Genomic DNA, 27,089 nt, shown 5'->3' with positions numbered 1-27,089 from the left:
TTTTGTGGGGTTGTTAATCAGTGACAAAATCTGCTGCCTGAAACTGGTAATGATCATCCTCAGAATGCATCAGATTGTACCATTTTGCATCCTTATTTTCAAAATTTTACGGGGGGGCATGCCCCCGGACTCCCCTAGCAAGCTAGGCGCTTCGCACCGTCGGCTCGGCGCTTCGCGCCTTCACACCCATTTCTTCACAATATACTTTTGGAAACCCCCCCCATAAAATGAACTGATCCGCCCCTGGTTAGCAATCTTCTTCTTCTTCTTCTGCATTCGTGGGCTGAAACTCCCACGTACACTCGTGTTTTTACACCGTGGAATTTTACGTGTATGACCGTTTTTACCCCGCCATACGCCGCTTTCGGAGGAAGCATGCTGGGTATTTTCGTGTTTCTATAACGCACCGAACTCTGACATGGATTACAGGATCTTTTCTGTGTGCACTTGTTCTTGTGCTTGCGTGTACACACAAAGGGGGATAAGCCACTAGCAGGTCTGCACATAAGTTGACCTGGGAGATAGAAAAAAGATCTCCACACTTAACCCACCAGGCGGCCGCGGCCGGGATTCGAACCCTCGACCTTCCGATTAAGAGGCCGACGTCTTACCACCCCGCCACAATCAACATCGAATCCATTTAATATGTTATCCATTTAAGAATATCGAAATTAGTTTTTTTCGGCTGCACACATCACATGCAGCTATAAAGCCGGCTTTCAGTTTATCTAATATAAACTCCATACTGACTATCCCCCTTCCCTCCAAAATGCTGCCAAACAAACTTTGGACCTCAAGTTCCACGTATGGAGTCTTATTCCTGATGAAAAATTGTCTTTTGACTTTGAAATTTGCTTCAACGCAAAATCAATCTTTTGTTCTCATTCAAGGGAAGTAACCGCATGGTGATTTTTGGAATTCATCGAATTTGGGGGGAAAATCTACGTAATTTCATCACAAATCTACTTCAATTGCAAGATCTTGACATCCTTTTTTTCGTCTTCATAATTGGACCTCTTGAAATTGGCGCGGAAACCTCAATCTGTAGTTTATTTTGGCAGCAGCCTGGCTTACATACCTATATAATACGCTGTACCCATCATTAACAGTGATTGCACTGGTATTTGTTCAAACCCGTAGGCAAACTTTATGATGCAAACAGTCCAGAAACAAACGGTACGCTGTTCATTGGAACCAGTAAGAGTCCGAATCGGAGTGCTGTGTTTTTTGTTTTACAAACCCGGTAGTTCTAAAAATTAACTCGGGTACATGTAGGTCATACCAGCAGCCACTATGTTCCAGTATTGTTCTCGTTTGAACCGGTAAAATACCAGTAATTACTGGTTAACGCCAATACAGATAAAAACAAGTCGCGTAAGGCGAAAATACTACATTCAGTCAAGCTGTGGAACTCACAGAAATAAACTGAACGCACTGCATTTTTTAACAATGACCGTAGTCTGCCGCTTGTGCAAAACGCAGTGAAACTGACGAGCCTGTTTAGCACGGTAGTGGTTTCGCTGTGCTACATAGCACGCTTTACTGCACCTCTCTTCGTTTGAACTTTCTGAGCGTGTTTTTAATCCAAACATATCATATCTATATGTTTTTGGAATCAGGAACCGACAAGGAATAAGATGGAATTGTTTTTAAATCGATTTCGGAAATTTAATTTTAATCATAGTTTTTACATTTTTAATTTTCAGAGCTTGTTTTTAATCTGAATATAACATATTTACATGTTTTTGGAATCAGAAAATAATGAAGAATAAGATAAACGTAGTTTTGGATCGTTTTTAAAAAAATTAATTTTAATTACAATTTTCAGATTTTTAATGACCAAAGTCATTAATTAATTTTTTAGACTCCAAGCTGAAATGCAATACCAAAGTCCGGCCTTCGTCGAAGATCGCTTTGCCAAAATTTCAATCATGAAAAATGAGGGTGTGACAATGCCGCCTCAACTTTTACAAAGAGCCGGATATGACGTTATCAAAGGTATTTATCGAAAAACTGGGGATATCATTCCCAGGAACTCTCATGTAAAGTTTTATAATGATCGGTCCAGTAGTTTACTCTGAATCGCTCTATACACACACACTCACACACATACACCACGACCCTTGTCTCAATTCCCCATTTATGTTAAAACATTTAGTCAAAACTTGACTTAATGTAAAAGCAGAGTGTACATGACATAGTGTCGATACAGTGGAACCTACACGGCAAACACCCCCCAAAATCAAATTCACTAAATCAAGGTGTGTGTGTGTGTGGGGGGGGGGGGGGGGGGGTCTGTGTTGCAGGTTCTACTGTAAACTTAATCTGTTTTTATTAGGGGAATAAACTGCCTTTTCAGTCATGTACTTGGTTTTGTAATCAACAGCCTCATCAGACAGATCTCCCCTAAAAAGCATCTGCCTAGTTTTTTTATGACACGCACAGTCAAACATGTCCTGGAGACCACCTGTCCATGAAGACCACCTGCCCATTGAGACCACCCCAACAGGATCCCCTACGAATTTTATGACTATGTAAATCACTTGTCTAAAGTTACCACTTTTGCTCAGTCCCTAGGATGGTCTCTTTGGACAGGTTCGACTGTAGTACTGAAGCCGCATCGCGGCATGTCATATATCAAGATGCATTTAAGATGGGTCTTTGCTAGGATCTTTTTTAATGATCCTTTTGATCATAGGGCATTATTGCCTTGGAAAAATACTATTTTACAACCTCACAAAGGAACCAGCCAAATATGGTTGTGGTGGAGGTTTGTCGCAAGTGTCTAATTTTTGACTGGCGTTTCCTGTGCATCATATGTAGATATTGAGTAGAAATGTGAGTTCCCAGGAAGTCAGCTTGCCTCCTACAGGCAGTGCAAGGGTTAACAAATATTTGTTAAACATTTGAAAAAAAATTCCAAACATTTGTAGCTAGGAGCAATAATTCTGCATTATCACTTCAGCATTTCATACATAGTTTTACTTTGTAAACAATTTGTTTCAAGTGACCATAAAAGAAACAAGTCAGCTAGTTTTCAAATGTATTAAATATGCAAAATGTTTTCAAGAATTTGATTCCTGAAAATTGTTTTGTTAGGTTCTTAGCTAACTTCTGTTTGTTATAAAACTTGTAATGGATTCACAGCTTAGCTTCAAAGGAAAATGAAAATCCTATTTGTAGGTTATTATGTGACAGTGCTTCATTATTTTCAAAATATTAATTTTAAATCTTTTGCAGAGTACGAAACTGTGTGTTTGAGTACATATTATATTGGTGTAAAAGGGCAAAGGATGTGCATTGCATTAATTCTCATGTAGGAATCTGGTAACTTAGTACTTGAGCCCTTTTGACATTTTTGAGTCACTTGAGAAAATGTGACTCTATGTAATCGGTCAGTGTTAGTCTGTCCGGCCGGCCATCCGGCCGGCCGTCCGTAGACACCACCTTAACGTTGGACTTTTCTCGGAAACTATCAAAGCGATCGGGCTCATATTTTGTTTAGTCGTGACCTCCAATGACCTCTACACTTTAACGATGGTTTCGTTGACCTTTGACTTTTTCAAGGTCACAGGTCAGCGTCAAAGGAAAAATTAGACATTTTATATCTTTGACAAAGTTCATCGGATGTGATTGAAACTTTGTAGGATTATTCTTTACATCAAAGTATTTACATCTGTAGCCTTTTACGAACGTTATCAGAAAAACAAGGGAGATAACTAGCCTTTTCTGTTCGGCAACACACAACTTAACGTTGGGCTTTTCTCGGAAACTATAAAAGTGACCGGGCTCAAATTTTATGTGAACGTGACTCCCAGTGACCTCTACACTTTGACGTCTGCTTTGGTGACCTTTGACCTTTTTCAAGGTCATAATATTCAGAACTGCGAAAGTGACTCGATCGAGCGTTTGCTCTTCTTGTTAAAACAATTCAATTAGTGAAGGGCAATTAGAGAAGCTTACCTGTAACTTTTCTCCCATCTTAAAATATTCATTCAAAAAGCACATTGAGCTTTGTTTAACGTCACCTGTAAGTTGTGATGTGTGTAAAATGATATGTGATTTGATTATTGTTTGCTTTGTGTAGTGACAAGATCTGTTCAGCTTTACATAAGCTATGTCATGTGCAGTAAGCATCAATGCAAAGAACACACACAGACACATACATATACTGAACAAACACTCGTTGTGTATGTGTGTGTGTGTGCAGATGTATTTGTCTGTGTGTGTGTGTGTGTGTGTGTGTGTGTGTGTGTGTGTGTTACCTGTTTTTGTTTAGGACTGTCACTTGTGATAATTTTGCCTGTTTTTACAGTTTAACAATTCATCCAAATTTTGACTGTTGTAAGGAAAACATTTGTGATTTATTTTTACATGTGAGTGTTTATTTCTGCTTCGAGTACGAGACCACATTATACAAAGTGTTGCTGCAAAAAGTTCTTTACAAATTGCTTCATACACAGGTACCCAAGAGCAAAACATCATACATTATGGTTCACAAGTACACAACTATGTGCGCCACTTTTATTTTGTTAAATGTAAAAAATGTAATTGACATTTTGAGGGCACACAATCTTCTGTAATTATAATATTCAACATTTGTAACACAAAATCCTGTGCAATTTTACGAAGACTTTTTGGTGAAATTGGCCTCAATTAAGGGAATCATTTGCTGTATTTATATTGGACACATTTACTTCAAAATGCTCAGTAACTAAGGCACTAAGTGAAATGAATTGGAATGTGACTCCTCTGAGACAGACAGGGTTCAGTTCAAAAACATATTCAGTGATGTAAGCACTTGAAATATTAGGAATCAAGTCTTTCAACTAGCAAGTGCGAAACTAGATCCAACACTGCAATTTACAGTGGTACCTGCGATGAAAGGACACCCTTGGGACCAGCAAAAATTGTCCCTACGCATGACAGGCATATTTTGGTACAGATAATACACGAAGGGACCTCAGAATGATTTCCTCTCATTTGAGGGGCCGCACATCGCAGGTACCACTGTAGTTCAGTTAGGGCACAGCAGACATATTTTTGACAATAGATATATGTCCTCGTAATCGTGGATTCAAATGAAGTCACACATGTTTTTAAAAATCCCCACACAGCCCTGTGAAATGTTGCTCTGTACCAAATGATGTTCTACATCAGTTTGCTAGTACAAAACCATACACACAAAAAAGAGAATGTTTATTTATTTATTTATTTACGAGGATTTATATCGCGCACGTATCTCACCACACAAGGCGACTCAAGGCGCATGTTACCTATTAATGCCGTGTGAGATGGAATTTTTTACACAATATATCACGCATTCACATCGGCCAGTAGATCGACTGCCTTTAGGCGCTGCATCCACCTTTCACGGCCTATTATTCCAGGTCACACGGGTATTTTGGTGGACATTTTTATCTACGCCTATACAATTTTGCCAGGAAAGACCCTTTGGTCAATCGTGGGATCTTTAACGTGCACACCCCAATGTAGTGTACACGAAGGGACCTCGGTTTTTCGTCTCATCCGAAAGACTAGCACTTGAACCCACCACCTAGGTTAGGAAAGGGGGGAGAAAATAGCGGCCTGACCCAGGGTCGAACACGCAACCTCTCGATTCCGAGCGCAAGTGCGTTACCACTCGGCCACCCAGTCCCTTGTCCTACAGGCTGAATATTTCGCCTCTTAAATTAAGGACAAGATATAGGTTATATGATCAAATTTTACGCCCTTACGGCTTTTGACGAGATACACAAGTGTATGCTTGTTTAGATGGTATCAGCCATCTGCACTTATGGCAGAATGAACGAGGTCTTTTATGTACCATTATGGTGACACGGGGGTGGGACATGGCTTCCGTCTCTGGGTCGATCTGCACATAAAGTTGACACGTACGTGTCTGTCCCAGCCCGAATTCAAACCTTCGACCTTCCGATCACAAGTACAGTGCTCTACTAACTGAGCTACCGGGCCCCCCACAAAGTACACAGCATCAGTACATGTCACTGCATGCATCTGTAGCATACTAGCTGGTGTGTCAAAATTGAGGTGGGATCAGCAGTATGAGATTCTTAGTTATAGCTATACATTTACAAACAAATGAGGATAAAGTAATCTTAAAAGCATTCTCAGTGTTAAAAATATGTCAGCATCTAATTGATCCATAGAGAAGTACCCAGAGGTCAAAGGGATTATATATAACAAGAAAACTGTCTAAAAATCGCCCAAAGAGCTATAAAGTTAAAGTTCCAATACCCCAGGGAAAGTGTAAACTGACCATTATTTCAGACTAAAAAAACTTCCTTGTTGTCTTCCTTCAGCTTTGTCTGTACTATTTAAAACAGCCATGAGAAGAGATAAACATAAAAACAGAGGACAAAGGTGGGGGCTGTAGTTAGGGTGTGGGTGGTGATGTTTTTTTTAATGATAACTTGAAAGGGATGTAGTTTTGAAAGGGTAACATTGGTTTCAAACCTTCAAAAACTTTGCCGTCAGATGGGTTACTTCCCTTGCCGACCATATAAACCTAAAAATGTAACATGGCCGGAACACAAAGGTGTAATAATGACTTTAAGATCTTTTTTTCAAGGCAATCAGCCGGAGCCTGCTATTCACACTGGACCTGGTTCGTCCTTTAAACTCTGGGAACTTGTCTATCAATTCTTTTAGTTCATGTTGCCTAATATTGCTCCTGTTCCCCACTGCTTCTAGAATGATGGCATCCTCCTCTCTGGTCCACACTGTAAAGAAGAGGACAGGATGGTAAGACTAAAATTCATTTCTAACAGTAACACAAAATTCAAATAATAAATATCATCTCAAAAAGTCTTCCTAAGCTCATCTCTGTTGACAAGTTCTTTGAAGCAACATTAAGTCAATCTGTCAAGCCTGAATCTAAAACCTAAAAGTCAATCTTAAACTTAACTCATTGTCTCCCAGGTACAGATATATCCGTACCCACTGAAATGGCTCTATCTGACCAGGTACATATAGAAATATCCGCTCAGACGGTTAGCTTGAGTAGCTTCCTGTAACGTCCATCTAATGCCTGCATTCCAGCGTGTTGATACACAGTTACTACAATTTTGAGTGACCTGCTGCAGCACAGCTGGTCTCTGCTAAAAAAAAAAAAAAAACCACTTAGTCAACATAGTTGGGGTAGAAAGTGTTAAAGATCAATACTGAAAACATATGGTTAGTCAACACCTAAACTGGCAGCCTGAAAACCCAGACAGGTAAAAATGCACTTGTCTCCGTGAAGCATGGCCCAGTTTTCTTTTATTTTGGCCCAGTGTTTAGAGCATCTATCTGTATTTTTGATTTCAGAAAATTATGAAGAAGAACAAATTCAATTGTCATGAGATATTCAGTATTATAATACCTCGGGGTTTCTTAATCAGTGGTTGCTCCTCTCCTTCTGACTCCTTTTCTACAGGCAGATCAACTGCAAAGAAAGGGGGTTAAAGTGAAAACCTATGAGAATTCAATAAGAGCAACATATTTCTAACTAAAATTTAAAAAAATAAAAAGTCACATGAAGTGATATCAAAATGTCCACATGCCAATTAACTCAAACCTAACAGATTAGTACTGAAAACTCCCAGTTTAATGGGTCATCACTGAAACAGTTTATAAATCTTGGCTGACTGAAAACCGAGACAAGTATCACTGGTCTCCAAAAACCATGAACCAATTGTCAAGAACTTTGAGCCAATGTTTAGAGTATGACATACCTGTGAGCAAATACCAAAAGCACAAGAATTAGCTTTGGAGGCAAAGACAGTCAAACAGGATTTGACATTTTAGAGATTTTAGGACAAGGGGAACTTATACATCATCAACCTGTCACACTCACTCCTGATTGACTGATCTTTGTTCAAAAACGTACAAAACCTGGACCCGCCCAACAATTTTGAAGTACCGCGTCACATGGATATGTATATGTGCATGTCCTTGATACTGGGGAACAGTTATGGGACAAGAGCACTTAAACAGGCTTGTCTACATACACAAGACCTGTTTTCAATCAGATGTTCCAAAGGGGCGGGGATGTAGCTCAGTCGGTAGCGCGCTGGATTTGTATCCAGTTGGCCGCTGTCAGCGTGAGTTCGTCCCCACGTTCGGCGAGAGATTTATTTCTCAGAGTCAACTTTGTGTGCAGACTCTCCTCGGTGTCCGAACACCCCCGTGTGTACACGCAAGCACAAGACCAAGTGTGCACGAAAAAGATCCTGTAATCCATATCAGAGTTCGGTGGGTTATAGAAACACAAAAATACCCAGCATGCTTCCTCCGAAAGCGGCGTATGGCTGCCTAAATGGCGGGGTAAAAACGGTCATACACGTAAAAGCGGTGGGAGTTTCAGCCCATGAACAAACAAACAAAGATGTTCCAAAGACAAAAAAAGGAAGGTTCTCGAGCATCTATTTCATCACAACACATTGACAATTTGGTGGGAACGACTGTATGATCAGTTAGTGTGCTTTGCGTACATTACAGAAGGAAACGAAACCAAGTGAGATCAGAAAATCGTCTGCGTTTATCGCCGATCATTGACATTTATGACAGATCTATTGCTCAATTAATTAATTTATACTTTCCAACATACAAAATAATGTTGTTGCTGTAAAGTGTGTGCCTTTGTACTTTAAACAATTCATTCTCTCTGAAGCTCTTATGGAAACGAAAGTACTTTCGACAAGCCTTTTTTCAATTCCATCTAAATCTGAAATAACTAAGTGCTATAATATTTTCAGACAAAGTTGTCATACGTCACATGAAACCATCAACTGAGTCCAAGGCTTTGTGAGAGCACGTTTATAGACCGGCAAAGTTAATAGTCACTGATTTTGTAACTAGCTGTTATGTTACCCAGTATCGGGGATGTGCACATATTTATTTGATTCAGAAAATGATAAGGGGGAGAGATAATTGACAGGTGATGAGAAATTCAGTATTACAGTACCTTTCCTGGATCTCTTGGCCAGATGTGGGTTTTGAGCATCACTTAATGTCTTGTCTCCTAAAAAAAAGATCAGATAAGTCAAAACTTAACTAATTGTAAAAATTAACAAAGATGCACCAACACACACACACAAAGGGAGGACAATGTAGCACAACACATCGCTACAGTGAAATGAGCGATATCGCCTTCAAAGTCTTGAAGTAAAGGAAACAAACTACAAAGGCTGGGTTATGAGTTTGGCCATAATTGAGCAAAAGAAAGGGTAATTCTTTCAGAAACATAATAATGATGACAGAGTTAATTCTGGAGTTTGTTGTTTCTGCCAAAATGATGGAAAGTTTATAAAGGTTGGAACCTATTCAACAGCTGATATAGAGCAATACTCTTGACAATGTGTGTTTCAGAGTTAGTAGCATAAATCTATCTGCATGTTTGTGTCAAGTACCTTGACTCTTAAACAAGTTGTCACTGCTAGTGTTAATGACACCCAAATAGTCCCTACTACTCTGTCACTGTTAGTGCCGGTTAATGACACCCTAATAGTGCCTATTACTCTGTCACTGTTAGTGTTAATGACACCCAAATAGTCCCTATTACTCTGTCACTGTTAGTGTTAATGACACCCAAATAGTCCCTATTACTCTGTCACTGTTAGTGTTAATGACACCCAAATAGTCCCTATTACTCTGTCACTGTTAGTGTTAATGACACCCAAATAGTCCCTATTACTCTGTCACTGTTAGTGTTACTCTGTCACTGTTAGTGTTAATGACACCCAAATAGTCCCTGTTACTCTGTCACTGTTAGTGTTAATTACACCCAAATAGTCCCTGTTACTCTGTCACTGTTAGTGTTAATGACACCCAAATAGTCCCTGTTACTCTGTCACTGTTAGTGTTAATGACACCCAAATAGTCCCTATTACTCTGTCACTATTAGTGTTAATGACACCCAAATAGTCCCTGTTACTCTGTCACTGTTAGTGTTAATGACACCCAAATAGTCCCTGTTACTCTGTCACTGTTAGTGTTAATTACACCCAAATAGTCCCTGTTACTCTGTCACTGTTAGTGTTAATTACACCCAAATAGTCCCTGTTACTCTGTCACTGTTAGTGTTAATTACACCCAAATAGTCCCTGTTACTCTGTCACTGTTAGTGTTAATTACACCCAAATAGTCCCTGTTACTCTGTCACTGTTAGTGTTAATTACACCCAAATAGTCCCTGTTACTCTGTCACTGTTAGTGTTAATTACACCCAAATAGTCCCTATTACTATTTTCCTCACAGGCAACTTACCTGCACCACCCTCTGAAAGGAGATTCAAAATGCCTATGACGGTGTCTTCTTCCACTTTTGCCATCTCCCGCAGATCTATGACACTGCAAAAGAAAATGATTACCCAATTTAGTCTTAGTGGATTCACTTTTTTTTTTAACCTTCTTTGGATATGCTTGAAAATGAAAGATATCATCAGCTGTGATAATTTCTCATGCTGTAAAACTTGCTTATGTGTTGCCCACTTTTTTACTTTTCAAATGTGTTTTCTCCTCAAGTATTTTATCTTCATGTGAATGTGCATCAGGGTGTTATGGCAAAGAAAATGGTAAACAAAGCGCCAATACAACAAATAACAGAGGTACGATGGCCACATAAAGTTGTAAAGTCTTCAAAAGTAGTGCATTGACACTGAACTGCACTATCTGTAGTTATGAATATTTAAAGCATTTTGGTTAACCACCCCTTTTACACCCTCTTAAAATAGGAGAAAATCTGCCCGCAAACTGACATAATTGCAATATTGTAACATTGACCAAACAGGACCAGTTATTATACAATTACAAGTCATCTGATCTATACAGTTCATCTTTAAAGAGACATAACATTAACATTGATAACACTTTCAGCACTATTGGCTTTAGAACAATTATAGTAAAAAAAAACAAGCCGTCTTTAAGGTTCAAGAGTTAACAAAAACATTTTGACAAGATTACTTTGACATGAACACAACAGGTTAAACAAAACACCAACAAAGAGAAACAAGAGGCGAAGCCTTCAAGGCTCACGTAAGAAATCGACAAACAGTAACACAAACTCAATCACTCCGTCACACATACACACACACACACACACACACACACACACACACACACACACACACACACACACACACACACACACACACAGTAAGCATAGGTGAAACTGTGCAAGAAAGCGAGACCCTGGATCTGCCAAGTAGTCTCGGCCCGCTCACAATAACAATGACCGAGACTTTCAGTAATTCCTTTGCGTGACGTCTAACCCTCTTACGTCATAATGTGACGTCTTCAAATAGTTTCTATCACACACGTCGAACACTTTTGACCGAGACTGACGTAATCCATAGACTCGGAAATGTTAAAGTTTCTATCACAGACATACACACGCACGCACGCACGCACATACGCACATACGCACGCACGCACAGACAGACAAAGTTACGATCGCATAGGCTACACTTACGTGAGCCAAAAACAGGTACACAAACCTGTCTGAAGGCTCATTCTGGCTTGGCTTAGTGACCCCTGGTTGAGCAACGCCTGGCTGAGCGACTCCCGGCTGAGCGACTCCCGGCTGAGCGACTCCTGGCTGAGCGACTCCTGGCTGAGCGACTCCCGGCTGAGCGACTCCTGGCTGAGCGACTCCCGGCTGAGCGACTCCCGGCTGAGCGACTCCCGGCTGAGCGATGCTTGGCTCAGCGACTCCTGACTCAGCGACTCCCGGCTCAGCGATGCTTGGCTCATCAGGACTACATGCAAAGCAATATCCAGACATGTGTCACAGCTCAGTCAAAGAATACATATACTTTAAAACATATTTCAAACTTTTATTACCTCTACAAATCTGAGAAAATGTGATCTTCATGAGGAGGTAAGCTTAAAGAGGACACAAAATCTGAAAAACAAAGGTCTTAACCCTATTGGACTACATTGCCTCACAGCAGTTGTTTTTCAGGCCTACACAGTCACCTCAGATTTAATGAAAACACTGGTAGTCCTTTCTTATTCAACAAATTCAAAAATGTGTACAGGTAGGGTGCAAACACGACCGTGACCAGTACTGGTGCTTGGTTGTTCATCATGATCACCAATTTCACTTTCTGGTTATTATTTTTCTTCCTCAAGCCTTGTTATCTTTCACTTATATCCCTCTCAGCTTCAAGGAGAGGGCACTAAACACATTTGAATTAGTAAAAAGTCGTCAGCTTCAGAGGGCCTTGCCCCCTGACCCCCACAAAGGGCGCTGCCCCTTGACCCCGCATGGGGGCCTAAGCGGCCCCCTGGACCCCCGGCTTTATTTCAGCTGAAACTGCCATTCCTTTAGTACCATGCCTGAGAACTGACGAGTCGGTTCCTGACCCTGGGGGCACAGACACTCCCCAGAAGCTGCTGATTCCTTCATTTTATTGAAAGATTCAATTCAAGGAACGTTGCTATACTGGAAAAAGATGAATGGAGATCAGTTTTAGACTCAGAAAGACTTGAATTTTGGCAACGGCGCTAGTCACTGATGAGAGCGACTGATCGTAGCAAGAGATCAGTTTGCCGGTCTCAGAGATTCTGTCGAAGCAGAGACATACGTCAAATAAACTCGATGCGAAGCAGGCTTATTTTAAGCCAAACACAATATGGTGTTTTTTGTTTGTTTCAATGTTCCTTTGTGTACTGCATTTTGTTAAACTAATGCTGCCTCAGTCTAACCGGCACGGGACACGTTGCTTGGTGTACTGATTACCAAAATGCTTTGGAACAAAGTAGAATAGAGCAAATAAAAGGAAGGGACAGTAATGAATAACAATTATAAAAAAAATTAACAGATTTATAAAAATAAAAAAATAAAATAAAAATCATGGCAGGATTTGAACCAACGACCTCAAGAATCTCTGAGATTAAATCTATACCAATTGAGCTATGGAGCGTATCTGCTGGAGTATGGAAAACTGAGGTCTATTTTGTGAGATATCGGTGACTGCCCGTTTCTGAGCCTGAGGGTTCAAGCACCAACTTGTCGGATCCCGAGCCACTCCGTTCTGGTTTATTCGGCAGACTGTAATCCCATTCTTTGTCATTTTCAGGCTCGTCTTTAGTTTACTGTCACTGTCGCTGAGGCCATCCAGTAATGCTAGTCACTGAACATCATACATTCTGTGCTTCAATCTGAAACAAAACGTGCTCAAATTTGGTCAACACAAGTACCGGAAATTGGCAAGCCAGTGATGGCCTTGACATTTAAACACATGGATCAGGTAGCGTAATATAGGAGCAAGATTTTGGACCAGAGCAGAGTAATCGTAAAATTGCAATTTTCAGTGCTAAGTGAAAAATGTTGTTACCAAAAACTATCTGGTAACAGGGCAGAAATGTTAAATTGCAGGGACTTTAAAGGCGGGTTCCAATGTAATGACAGGAGATAGTGGCTTTTTTAGGATTTTGATGTTAGTGTGACTGACAGCTTATTACATTTGCCAGTCATTATTCATTAGAAAGGAGTTACCTTACTAAAGCCAAAAGCTGAATTGCACAAACAAATCATATCAGAGCTTCGGTCTTCTGCCTCTTAGTCATAAACGCAAGGAAATATGAAAAGAAAAAAGGAAATAAATACATATACACATAAATCCATCTTCTACTGAAAATGTAAAGGTCAGATGAGAACTGCATGTTTCCCTGTTGAAATGTCATCCTTACTTCAGTTTTCTTCAGTGGTGATAACTTCAGCAGTTGACTGACACATGCAATTTTGTGTGTGTGTGTAAAACAGCCCACTGATTAGCCGTTCCACTGTTTCACCTAGCTTTCTTATGACGCAGACAGAAAATCTGCCAGTAAACTCAGACAGATCTTTCCAAGACCACAACAAAAATGCAGATTTATTTATTTGGAGGTTCACACCTGTTGTGCAAGTCAGCTATTTTAATCAGTGACACTCACCTAAGCAAAGGTGTTCTAGCTTGCTTGCGCCTCCTGGTTTCTAAGCCAGGCAGAAAGAAAGAAAGCAAATGTATCCATTAAGCACAATGCTCTGCTTTTAAGGCATTTGTACATTAACTAAAAGAATTGAAGAATGACAAAACATTAAACACCTGACTTAATTGTAATCTTGCTGACTTGGTGTTTTGAACAGGACCAGTGTCAATACCAGCACACAACTATCTAATCTATACAGTTCAGGACAACAAACAATGTTGGTTTAAATCCACCCTCTTTAGAACTGCCCTTTAGAATAAACAAATTGTTGAGTAATACATATATTTGTTTGCAACTATCAATGTTCCCAGTAGATTACAGTTGACCTTTTACATTGACACTTTCTCATACATGTGACAAAATGCCGAGCAAGAGAAAACGCATAACCCGAACAACATGTGAAGCAGCAGAAAATGGCATGTGCACCTCTGTGCACTGCACATAAAGTTAATTTTTAGTGGTGAAGTGCAGGGATGGTCCTATTTAATGTGCAAACCATGACAGGACCTGCCAACCCTATTGACTAAGCCATCATTAAAAAGTCTGCTACTCACAATTTGAACACAATGTGCTCCTTGTTGTCCAATATCCTTTTGAGGTCCTGTCGGCCATAGCTGTTGGGATTTTTGAGTCACTTGAGAAAATGTGACTCTATGTAATCGGTCAGTGTTAGTCTGTCCGGCCGGCCATCCGGCCGGCCGTCCGTAGACACCACCTTAACGTTGGACTTTTCTCGGAAACTATCAAAGCGATCGGGCTCATATTTTGTTTAGTCGTGACCTCCAATGACCTCTACACTTTAACGATGGTTTCGTTGACCTTTGACTTTTTCAAGGTCACAGGTCAGCGTCAAAGGAAAAATTAGACATTTTATATCTTTGACAAAGTTCATCGGATGTGATTGAAACTTTGTAGGATTATTCTTTACATCAAAGTATTTACATCTGTAGCCTTTTACGAACGTTATCAGAAAAACAAGGGAGATAACTAGCCTTTTCTGTTCGGCAACACACAACTTAACGTTGGGCTTTTCTCGGAAACTATAAAAGTGACCGGGCTCAAATTTTATGTGAACGTGACTCATTGTGTTGTGAATAGCAATTTCTTCCTGTCCATCTGATGCCTCATATAATATTCAGAACTGCGAAAGTGACTCGATCGAGCGTTTGCTCTTCTTGTTTAAAGTGGCAACTCCTTCAGGCCACCCTTTCACTTCCATAGAAGGAAGTTTGCTGTATGGGCAGCGCATGTGCTGGGCAGCTGGTTTTCCCACAGCCTCACCTGTTTCAAACATTTTTAATTTAACAAAATCTCATGACCATTTGTGGACATGTGCGTCTTTAAACGGCTTAACAGACTATGTCAAAGAACACTGGTAATTGCCAGCCTCTTGATGTCAAATCACATCATAACCCACTGCAGCTGGGAGAAGTTGCTAGACAAAGCATGTTGCTTGCACATCTCTGCTGGTAATGAGACATGTATGTAAAGTGAATGTGAAACAGAAGATTAATTAAAAGAAATGAATACAATGTGGCATTTACTGCAAGAAAGTAATCAAACGTTTCCTGATTCTAGTGTCTTGATTTTATTACAGCTTCTTCAACTACTGTGCTTAAAAGACAGGTCTGCTCGTTAAAACTGTTTTCCTTATTTGAATATTTCAGACAAAATGCATAAAAAAAGAAAGAGAGAAAAGATACGCCCACACATACGATAAGCCTTGTTGAGTACGGCCTGGACCTGACGGCGCAGCTCTTGTTTTTCATCCTTCTTAGCTCCTATAAAAGAATTAGTATAAACTGTTAATGCAAAAACAACAACAATGAAACCTTTCCTCTTGACTCACAGTTTCACAGACACGCTCTTGATTTTTATTTTACTTTGGGGGTTTTTCTCCCTAAATGCACCCACCAATTCAGATTCCAATGGATTGTATGCACGGTTTGCAAACATTCTATAACACTGTCAGATTTTAGTCTAAAATTGAAAAAAACACATTTAAATCCTCCTTATACATATAATATAAAGTAGTACAGTAACAATACTTGCAGTACTATCTAAAAACATTTGCTATGTATGACCTTTGAAGATGTATTTTTTCAGTTATTTGTTCTCGCAACTGCCCAGGGGCAGCACACAACTGCTGAAACTGCCATTGTTGTAACTTCAACCTGTATATTTTTGGCAATGTGACGATGTACAGTCTTATCGCTGTTTTGAATTGAAGGCTTCAAACTCGCAATAAGCAAGTAAAAGCTTCTGCAGACATTTTTTTTAAACTTTTTCTGCAATAAAACTGTTTAATTTTACTCTAGCATTCTTCCTTTTTCGAGATTTCTACAGAAAAACTGTTAAGCTTAGAAAACATAAACAATGTTGATGCAGCAGATGATAGCAAGATTTTCCACTGCATTTGTGTTTCCGCAGTAAAACAGAATATTGTATTGTCAATATCCTCATAGGAATACGAGGAATAGTCAACTTCAATATGATTATGAAAGATGATTCACATACCTCTATCTCCATCAGCAGCTGTGGCTTCAGACAAGTTTTTCTGCTTGCGCTCAGACTGGGCGACTAAGCTGGTCAGATCTCTTGGATACTGAAGGCGATCCTCGATAAGGCACATCTGAGTTGAGGCAGCCCTTCGGTGCTCCCCATCCAGGATCAGGTGGAAGGAAACAAAGCCTCCCATCTGCTCAACTACTTTCCTCTGAAATCAATGCACATTGTTGCTTTGATCAAAAGGAGAAAAGTACAATTTTGCATTTGATTTACTGATTTAGGGAAGCTTACCCAGTACATGAATGTAACATATTATTAATTATTATCCAACATCATCATGGAACAACTGCAACTCAACAGTGCATTTACTATCTCAAACAGAATGAGGCAGAGCGATGTTAAGATATCAAATAACCAAAGGGAAGTAATCGCTTTTAATGCATACAACATGTGTAATAGAGTAAGCGAGAGTTGTACGGAACCTTGAAAGTCGCTTGTTCATTTCAAAATTCAATGCTTGTTATTCTCTCAGGTGCCAGGAGAAAAGGTTCTGTACAACTCTCGCTTACTCTATTACACATGTCGTATGCATTAAGAGCGATTACTTCCCTTTGGTTATTTGATGTGCATTTACTGATTTAGTGATTTACAACAATTGTTATTTGTTCCAGTTCAAGTGAAAAATCAGAGCCCCGTTTCTCATCCGTGAAATATGATGAGTGAAGATAGGAGTAGGAAGTAGAATTTGAAACACCAACCTGATCACAAGACTAAGACTGTACAAGGGCGGATCTGGGGGGGGGGTTACACGGGTTACGTAACCCCCCCCCCCCCCACCCCCCAAAAAAGAGGTAATTTATTGGCTCAGGATGCACCAGATAGCTCTATTTTGCTTCTTTGGATAAAAAAAATTTCCGGGGGGGCATGCCCCCGGACCCCCCTAGAGGCTTAGGCGCCTTCGGCGCCGTCAACTTGTATCTTCGCAGTCATTTTGTAACCCCCCCTCCAAAGTGAATTGATCCGCCCTTGACTGTAAGACTAAGAGAGTACAATAATTACACATACTACAATACAAATTCTCACCACATTGGTCATCTGGTCAGTCAGAAGGTTGGCATAACTCTGCCTGTCTTTCATTGTGGAGGGTATGCCCCTCTCTGTTGCTTTCTTCCGGAAAAGCTCTTTATCTTCTGGCGACAGTTTAGAAAATTCCTCCTTCGTTCTCTTAAAATAATCAGCATTCCCTTGGAAAGAATAAACAAACACAATTTTGTTTAGAGGTGTTATAAATTCCAAACTGTGTTTCAAACATCAATTAACATGTACAAAAAAACAAAAAGAAGGTGTAGACAGGAGTTCCTGCTTGCCTGATAAATGAAGTATATGAATATGAACTCCACCAAACTGTCATTGTAGAACCATGTTAACAAAAAAATTCAGTATTAACTGTTGTACGTATACATGTATAGGTTACAAGTACAACACAAGTGATTTTTTATATGGCTTGTATTTCAGTCAAGACCCAGCAGATGAATACCATAGGGATCCACGAGCCTGTGGCAAGCCTGTGATATATATCAAATAAATATCAGAAGTTGTGAAAGAAACAATTGAAATTCAGCAGACTTACTTTCCTCTCACATTTTTATATAATTATGAGGAAGATAAACATTGTGATTTCTGACTCAAACAGCTCGTTAGCATGGAAGAGAACTAGTGAACTTGCTAGACATATAGTGATGTACTGTGTCCTCAGTGCAACATGTATGGCAGTTTTGCACACAGCTCACCTTCATTCTCAAGCCATGTTTTGGTCTTCCGGAACTCCGTGAGACAAGTGGCGCGCTTCATTCCAAGCATCTGCTTATTCTTTATCTGTAAATGGAAATGTACAATCTGCGTATGCAAATAAAACAATGAACGGGAACAAACCCTACCACACTAGTAAGACAAGCACTATAGAGGGCCCCAAAGGGTTTAAAATCGTGATCGTGATTGGCGTTTTTTGACCTTTCTGTGACCGTGATTGCCGAAATTTCCATTTCTGTGATCATGATGGGACTTTGCCCGTGATCCGTGATGACAAAAAAATCAAGTCTCGTGATCGTGATCGTCATTTGTTTTCGTGATCGTGATGGGCATTATTGCAAACCATTTTATTTTCAACGTACATTTTTCACAGCTGTATCACTTTATGATCCTCTATTCGTCAAGGTGTTTGTGATCGTGAAAACAAAAATCAAGGTAACTGTGATCGTGAAAGCTAAAATTTCCCTTACCGTGATCGTGATGATACCCCCCCTTTGGGGCCCTCACTATACACCCCTTCACAGCGAGGACATAAACACCATCACAAAATTCAAACACTTCCCGGCTGCTTGAGGGCTGTCCGAAACTAGGATTTTCGTCCTGAGAATGGACGGCACAAACCATCAGAAATCTAAATAGTAATCAGCAAACTTGCAGTGTAAAGTTGAAGGGATTTAACTTATGATAAAAGCACCAACCGATCCTTGAGCCATGTTCTACAATTTTGCTTTTTGCGAAGTATGGAAGTTCCAAATATTGCTTCGTTCCTGGGGGTCTGGAACCGGAACTCAGCTACGGGGGAACTTCAGTATGCGCATGAAATACACAGTGGTGCGTCGCGCGCTTCAGTCTCACGCTCTCTGTCCGCGGCCCCCACCCCGCCCTCACTCTCACTCTCTCTCTCTCTCTCTCTCTCTCTCTCACACACACTCTGACATATAGAGAGGCATCACTACTATGGCATTTCAAGTTTATGTTACGTCAGTGACGCGGATAAATTGCCGGTTGGAAGAAAGTGGTGGGGGGGGGGGGGGGGGTTACTGAGTGTTTGTGACCGGCCGGTGACCGAACTAATATCAATAATTCCGCCATAAGACGGCCCCGTAAGACAGTGACTTCTTGTCTCTCGATCTTATGAACTCGGTCTAACATCTTCACCAACACTGCTGGCGACTTGAACCCGAGTTCCTACCGATGATGTTGTGAAACCGGCAGTAGGCCTTCAGACTGACTCGGGGGCCGTATCAGAAGCCATTGCATCAATGTACTCAATTTTAATTAGTACTTGTCACGGTGAAGGTGGATTTGTTTTGAACCGAAGAATTGAGTTTGAAAAGAAAAGTCGGACCATATTTTACTCGCCGCCTTCGTCACTCAGTGACTCCGTGGGCTACTGGTGTGATCGACTGACTGACTATTAGGGTTTAACGTCCTCTTAGACCAACTGGTCTATATTGGGACGTTGAAGATATGGTGTGATACTTTGATTCGAACAAGCCCGCAGTGGCTGTCTCCTTCGACACACCAGCATTGGGTTTGTCTCGTCAAAGTATCGAAATACGATCATGATAATCATGGCGCAGACGAGAAATGATGCATGCGTGTCTTCCGTGTTTTCCAAGCCCTCAGTGAGACTTTAATTCGCTGTGAACGTGGGATCTTTTTCGTGCGCATGTGTGCACACGGGGGTGTTCGGACACCGAAGAGAGTCTGCACAAAGTTGACCCCGAGAAATAAATCTCGTGTCGCCAATTCAGTAAATATATGTCTATGATGAAGGTGACGAGTCAGCTTCTGCCACCAAAACATAAACTGAGTGTCACAACACCCGCGTACCTCTGGTCTGCCTTCACAGCCGGCCATCATCACTGCAGTGGGTCAGCTGTGCATTCCCATGTCGACCTTGGAACTGTACAATACTGTGACATGCCGCGTAAAAAGACAAACTGACTAAAATCACAAGCAACTATTACAATAGCCGTTAATGCATTTCTGATTTTCGGGATATGTATGCTTTGAACATATAACAATACCAACTGCCATGTAACTTATCATATGTGTTTAACTCTGTTACTGCTGCAATTTACTATCCGAGTATAAGTATCAATGCTTTTAATTTGTCATTGTAAATCTGTGTTTGCCTGAATAAAAAAAAAGTTGGAAAAAAATCACAAGCAACGATTAACTCCAGACTAGTCACACAAATAGGCTACATACACACGCAGTGAACGGAGACTGAAATCATTGAGACATTGTGCGCTTATTGTTTACTTGTTACGTCACTGCCTGTGTTTGTCAACTTGAATGCATAACATCTTTCTTTTTTGCAACTTGCAGTACCAGGAGACAGGTGGTTTCAACCCGCTCTTTCATCCGTCAGTACGACGCCGTCCAAAGTGACGGTCACGGTCTGAATAATAATAGAACGGGTTTTTTTTTATAACAATTTCTTAACAAAGGGTGGGGGTTGGGGATTGATGATGTCCCGGTGACCGTGTCCCTGATTCAATCACATATATATGACAAACAACATAGGCTTTCACTCTCATTGTTGTTTGACGTCAACAAGTTAAAGCCCCATTATGTCTCAAGTGGTTTACAATACGATTTATATCTTCTAATGAAAAAAGCAGTTCTAACCTTATGGAACACACTTGCAAAAGTATTTAATAGCATTAAATGACTGAAACAGTTCGTTTGAATTGCTATTTTGGTGGCGTAAACCACACACCAGATTTAGTGGTTTATCTAAACCCTGAGCCATCGTGAACCCGAGTGATCCACTTTCCTTGTTTTCACGATTTAGTCGTCAGTTTGTGATTTCAATGCGACTGGCTGTATCTGCAATAGTACGTTATTGTGTACCGTGCTGATTCTAAAACGCAACAAACGGCTGCGAGTTACTGACACGAACTTGTCGGCGGCGGCTGGCTTCAAGGGAAAGCGAGCGCTATATATGCAGAAAAACATACCCTCTGCTTTGAGACACGACCTTTCGTGACTCTGCTTCTGTGCTATCTTTTTTAAAACTGTCAAAATTTCGAATTGTACTGGTCTTATCTTGATGAAAACAGAAATCGTTTGTGATTTAGGGACGGATGTTTGTGTTACAAGCTGTCAATTTATTACTTAGATTTTAAAAGTTAGTTCTTGCGCCAAAATGAGGCGCCTGGTTGTAGATCAGACGGTCCTACTGAATCTGTTATCACTAAGTGAAATTCTGTGATTTTACACGACTTAGCACAGTCACGTTATAATACTCTTGAGTCTCCGTTACCGTGTTCAAACATGCATCCTCCGAAATCGTAGTTGGGGCCAGTATGTCGGCCCGGCTTCCCGGCAGTCAGTCAATGGCAGGGTAACGGTCACTCATACACAAAAAAAATTGAACCCACGCCGGCGTGCGCGCGCTATTTAACAAGGACTGATTAAGATTTAGAGAGAGAGAGAGAGAGAGAGAGAGAGAGAGAGAGAGAGAGAGAGAGAGAGCAAATTAAATCACACCAAATTAGTAAAACAGTGAAATCTACGATACAAACGAGGTTCAGTTTTGGCTTTCCCCCGGCCAAACGGCCGCCAGCACTGAATTGCCCGAAAAGGGATTACATTCACATATCAGTATACACACATATTCGTATAGGAAAACAAGATGAAAACGGAATCATAGAAATGTATACACAATAATAGCTTACCCAGCGTTATGTAGGTAGAGTTGTGGAAACTGAAGTTCTGAACAAGTACCGCAACTACATTGACGGTAAGCACGCGGCCGCGGTGCAGACTAGTAATCACCCACATGCACCTACACTCCCCGGACACAACCACACTTCGAGTCAAGCTGTGCACATGCTATAGTAGAAGAAATACCCATTTCCAAGTGAGGCTGAGCTAATCAAACTCAGTCGAGGGGAATAACTTCAAGTTTTGTTTTAAACCAGTGAAGTTTCCTTCCGAACTACAGTTAAAACCGCAATGATCTGAGTCAATTGTAGTAAGATTGCCAAGAAGACGCACATGTTTTTTTTAGTCGGTGAGCAAGTTCAAGCTCTCAACTTATTTGAGTTCTGGCCTTAATAACAATGCAACTGTGACAAGTATGCATATTGGGGAGACTTTTGGGGTCATGAAGACAAAGAGTCGACTTTGACCGAATCAAAGACTGAGAACTTGAACTAGTGGACAGAGTATGTTTTTTTTGTGGTTTACTGTTCATTCCCTTGAACTGCCAATGCCATTTCTGCAAAACAAACCTGGAATCACACTTTTCAGATTCCATATGTGTTATAAACTTTTGTTGTTAAAACCATTAGTCAAAATAAAATACATTTCGTGCTTTGATCTGTACTGAGACTGCGATGTTTGATAACCGTGGCTTTGTCGGTAAAAAGGCTTTTGGTTTTACCATATTTACGGCATACCAAGTGATCAAATAGTGCCATCGTAACGGGAAAATTCCTGCACTGTGGTAGTTTTTAACATAGAGGGGGGAATCGAGACGAGGGTCGTGGTGTGTGTGTGTGTGTGTGTGTCTGTGTCTCAGTATGTCTCTGTGACTACGGTGTGTGTGTGTGTGTCAGTAGAGCGATTCAGAGTAAACTACTGGACCGATCTTTATGAAATGTTTCATGAGAGTTCCTGGTTATGATATCCCCAAACGTTTTTTTTCATTTTTTCGATAAATGTCTTTGATGACGTCATATCCGGCATTTTGTAAAAGTTGAGGCGGCACTGTCACACCCTCATTTTTCAATAAAATTGATTGAAATTTTGGCCAAGCAATCTTCGACGAAGGCCGGACTTTGGTATTGCATTTCAGCTTGGAGGCTTAAAAATTAATTAATGACTTTGGTCATTAAAAATCTGAAAATTATAATTAAACATTTTTTTAAATAAAACGATCCAAAAGTACGTTTATCGAATTCTTCATCAGTTTCTGATTCCAAAAACATATAAATATGTTATATTTGGATTAAAAACAAGCTCTGAAAATTAAAAATATAAAAATTATGATTAAAATTACATTTCCGAAATCGATTTAAAAACAACTTCATCTTATTCCTTGTCCGTTCCTGATTCCAAAAATATATAGATATGATATGCTTGGATTAAAAACACGTTCAGAAAGTTAAAAAGAACAGAGATGTAAAAAAGCGTGCTATCCTCCTCAGCACAACCGCTACCGCGCTTTTCTGGATTGTTAATTTCATTGCCTTTGCCACGAGCGGTGGACAGACGATGCTACGAGTGTACGGTCTTGCGGAAAAATGCAATGCGTTCAGTTTCATTGTGAGTTCGACTGAGCTTGACTAAATGTTGTATTTTCACATAACCCCGCTGTTACCCCAATATTTGATGAGGGTCAAACCACACTGGGGTAATGATGGGAGATCATCAAACCCTAAAAGTCTGCAAAGTTTCCAAGCTATCGCTTGAGATACCTCAATGTTATTTTATTTGTCCATTAGGACTAACACTGAGCTTGTAAGCCGTAAAACAAACATGATAACAGGCATGAAAACAAAAACAAACATTACTTGTCAAGGTTTCTGGGCCCACCGGTATGGTCCAGATTGCCTTGGGATCTTTCCCTGCAAAAGAATGAAGTCAATAACGTTATTATGTCAATATCATTACAATTTCCTGCTGCGGATATCAATTGGCTGTAGATCAATGAAAAATTGATACCCACAACATGTTATGTAACACAACAATAAAATTAAAAAAACGCAAAAACAATGGAATGTTTTCCATCAATCATGTGATTAAGTTTCAACTTAAATTATAATTTGATGGGAAGTTTCCAATTTGTTTTGAGAACAGCAGCGACATTCTTTTTTTAAAGTTTGATGGACATGAATGACACCTAAGACGTTTCGGGCCTAAGACGTTTCGGCCCCATTTGGGACGTTTCGGCCCTAAAAGTCAGGACGTTTCGGCTCATTTCAGGATGTTTCGGCCCTAAGACGGTTCGGCCCTAAGACGTTTCGGCCCCAATTTTTTTTCTTATCAAAAATCATATTATAAATATAACCTATATATAATAATATAGCGCCCTTGATGCGTGTACAGCTCATATTCAATCCAGATTACCAGAGTCGCCTTGTGGCGAGATATGTGCGCGTTACAAATTATTGTATTACTGATTAAAGCTACGTGACATTCAAACAAATCGACAGTGTCCTTGTCTGGCTGTGTGAATGGGTATCGTGTGAATGAATACATGTATATCTCTCTCTCCCTCACAGACACGTATTACCAATACCTGTCACAATATAGACCAGTTGGTCTTAGAGGACGTTAAACCCTAATAGTCAGTCACGACACATTTTGTACGCACTCGGTCACCTTCAATTGTATCGTGTAAAACATGTTACCTGTCTAAATTTCATGCATGGCTGTGTGATGAAGGTGCCGAACTGTTAATCAGTTCAATTGTGAGTTAAACTCATTGTTGGGGTGTATAAGAGAAGAGTGTTGCCTGCCCAGTGGGGTCAGTTGTCCAACACAGACAATGGATTTGTGTAGCTTTTGTTCTCACCCTGTGACAGGTCGACAACATGCACTTCAGTGCGACACCTGTGATGTGTGGCAACATCGTCTTTGTAAGACCGCCGCAATCATTTTTCCTCTGTAGCTGTTTGAATGTGTAGTGTGTGAGAATATGTAAAATAATTGTATATGTATGGTATTTTAATATATAGAAAACAGATTCCATACAGCCAATTTATTAACGGAACAGTTGTTAACAGTTTGAAGTTTTTATTCACAAAAAAAGGTTGAACCACATATTGAAAAACAATGAAAGATGGCAAGACAAGAGAAAGGTTATTTAAATAACAACCGCAAAGCAATGATTTTATTCACAACAAAGGATTGAACCCAAATGAAATGTGCAGTCAAACGGCCTGTTATTCTACATGAAACTTTACTAAACAACATGCCGTCAAATTCTGACAAAGAGACAAAACATAATTTTTGGCACTGCATTTATCAATCATAAAGAAACGTTTTACATTTTGCGCTGACAGCCGGTTCCTAAGAAACTAATAAAACAGCTGGAACACAAAAGCAGTCAAGTTAACATAATGATTTGCAGTCATTGTCAATGTAAGCCCAGGTACAGTTTACTTCGTTTATAACGTCGCCGGATATAACGTCGCCCCGTGATATCGTCACCCAAACACCGGTCCCGGCTCAATTCCTTCTTTCCAAGACTATTTTAACCTCGGATATAACGTCACCGGATATAACGTCACCCAGTTATAACGTCACTCATCCATGTCGGTTATAACGTCATATCAATCCCCAAGTCCTACTACCCCACGCCGGATGCGCCCCTCACTCTCTCTACCCTACGACGTTTCGTTAACACGACCTTGTGACACCAAGCCTCGTTAATTTGTTTTCCATGAGACAATGGCAACATTGTATCAACATGACACCTGTCACAACAAGCCATGCAACTGTCTCTCTCTCTCTCTCTCTCTCTCTCTCTCTCTCTCTCTCTCTCATTTTCTCTCTCTCTCTGTCTATCTCTTTCTTGTACAGACCATGTATTCTTTTAGAGGATTTTTTCCACTCTTTATTTTATTGCCCGGTCAAACCAATTAGCAATCGGTACGTCTGACCGAGCACCCATATTTTTATCGGTATTGGCGAATCTCAATCGGTAAAATAAGGCGAAAATACAACATTTAGTCAAGCTGTCGAACTCAGAGAATGAAACTGAACGCAATGCAATTTTTCAGCAAGACCGTATACTTGTAGCATCGTCAGTCCACCGCTCGTGGCAAAGGCAGTGAAATTGACAAGAAGAGCGGGGTAGTAGTTGCGCTGAGAAGGATAGCACGCTTTTCTGTACCTCTCTTCGTTTTAACTTTCTGAGCGTGTTTTTAATCCAAACATAATCATATCTATATGTTTTTGGAATCGGGAACCGACAAGAAATAAGATAAAAGTGTTTTTAAATTGATTTCGAAAATTTAATTTTGATCATAATTTTTAAAGTTAAAAAAACAAAGGAATACTGTACTCACCAATGCAAGAACGAGACAAGACGGTACGAATTTTCGCTTATGGAAGTTTCATCAGGAAAAACAAGAACACAAAAGACAACAAAAAGCAGACGCAACAAACCTTGTTCGTTCCGTGTTGCGTCTGCTTTTCGTTGTCTTTTGTGTTCGCGAATTTTTGTAAGAAAAAACATAATTTGTAAATAAGTTTGTAAGAAAATTGTTTTTTGGAAATGAGGGCCGAAACGTCCTAGGGCCGAAACGCCCATTGGGCCGAAACGACCATTTGGGCCGAAACGTCTTGGTAAATTGGGGCCGAAACGACTTGGGCCGAAACGTCTTTGGGCCGAAACGACTGGCTCCCGATGGACATTAACCAAACTTTATGACCATACATATATCGTAAAAACATTATTTTTTAAGTCTGAGTGATCCAGCGGCAAACAGTGAACACCCCCACAAAACAGCAACAACCTTTTGCTGGCTTGAGTGTGGCCTTGCCCTTGACAGATGAGAAAGACCAACCACATTTCAACAGGTTAACCAAATATGAAATCACACATAAATTCTTTGACTCGCTTGACTGTCCGAATAAAAATATGTTTAAGGCTGTTCTTAACCAGACGAACCATTGGTTCGCCGAACTAAGGTTCGCGAACCATGGTTTGTGTCTTAACTGGGTGAACTTGTTCGGCAAACTCAAGGACTAGTTCGGCCAGTTAAGACACGAAACCTGGATCGCCGACAAACGAGGGGAGCTCACTCCGAGTCGACAATAAAAGCAA

At 40.3% G+C, this 27,089-nt stretch overlaps 1 protein-coding gene across 2 annotated transcripts; it reads right to left on the bottom strand.

The window, feature by feature from the left end:
• Nucleotides 1–4,363: 4,363 nt before the first annotated feature.
• Nucleotides 4,364–27,041, bottom strand: LOC138945609 (uncharacterized). 2 transcript variants are annotated; one of them, XM_070317068.1, is made up of 13 exons: nt 26,779–27,041; nt 23,827–23,880; nt 20,129–20,211; nt 18,274–18,358; nt 17,567–17,727; nt 16,493–16,691; nt 15,691–15,756; nt 13,940–13,979; nt 11,497–11,757; nt 10,269–10,351; nt 8,969–9,025; nt 7,385–7,447; nt 4,364–6,743 (listed from the first exon to the last, which is right to left on the bottom strand). In XM_070317068.1, the coding sequence occupies exons 3-13, from the start codon at nt 20,156–20,158 to the stop codon at nt 6,574–6,576; spliced, it is 1,215 nt and encodes a 404-aa protein (XP_070173169.1). In that variant the 5' UTR covers nt 20,159–20,211; nt 23,827–23,880; nt 26,779–27,041; the 3' UTR covers nt 4,364–6,573. The 2 variants fall into 2 exon arrangements, with proteins under 2 accessions (XP_070173169.1, XP_070173175.1); XM_070317074.1 differs by lacking the exon at nt 20,129–20,211.
• Nucleotides 27,042–27,089: the final 48 nt, after the last annotated feature.

Source organism: Littorina saxatilis, linkage group LG1, assembly GCF_037325665.1.
Source record: "Littorina saxatilis isolate snail1 linkage group LG1, US_GU_Lsax_2.0, whole genome shotgun sequence".
In the NCBI taxonomy this organism is placed as follows: Eukaryota; Metazoa; Mollusca; class Gastropoda; order Littorinimorpha; family Littorinidae; genus Littorina; species Littorina saxatilis.
Note: the sequence above shows the minus strand (reverse complement) of the source record. Positions and strands in the feature narration are given on the sequence as shown.

Coding starts and splice junctions, on each gene's coding strand:
- LOC138945609 (XM_070317068.1), bottom strand. CDS start 20,158: ATGATGGCCGGCTGTGAAGGCAGACCAGAG. Junction 15,757..16,492: donor AGCTGCTGATGGAGATAGAG/GTATGTGAATCA, acceptor ATTCTTTTATAG/GAGCTAAGAAGGATGAAAAA. Junction 7,448..8,968: donor GGCCAAGAGATCCAGGAAAG/GTACTGTAATAC, acceptor CTTTCTTTGCAG/TTGATCTGCCTGTAGAAAAG.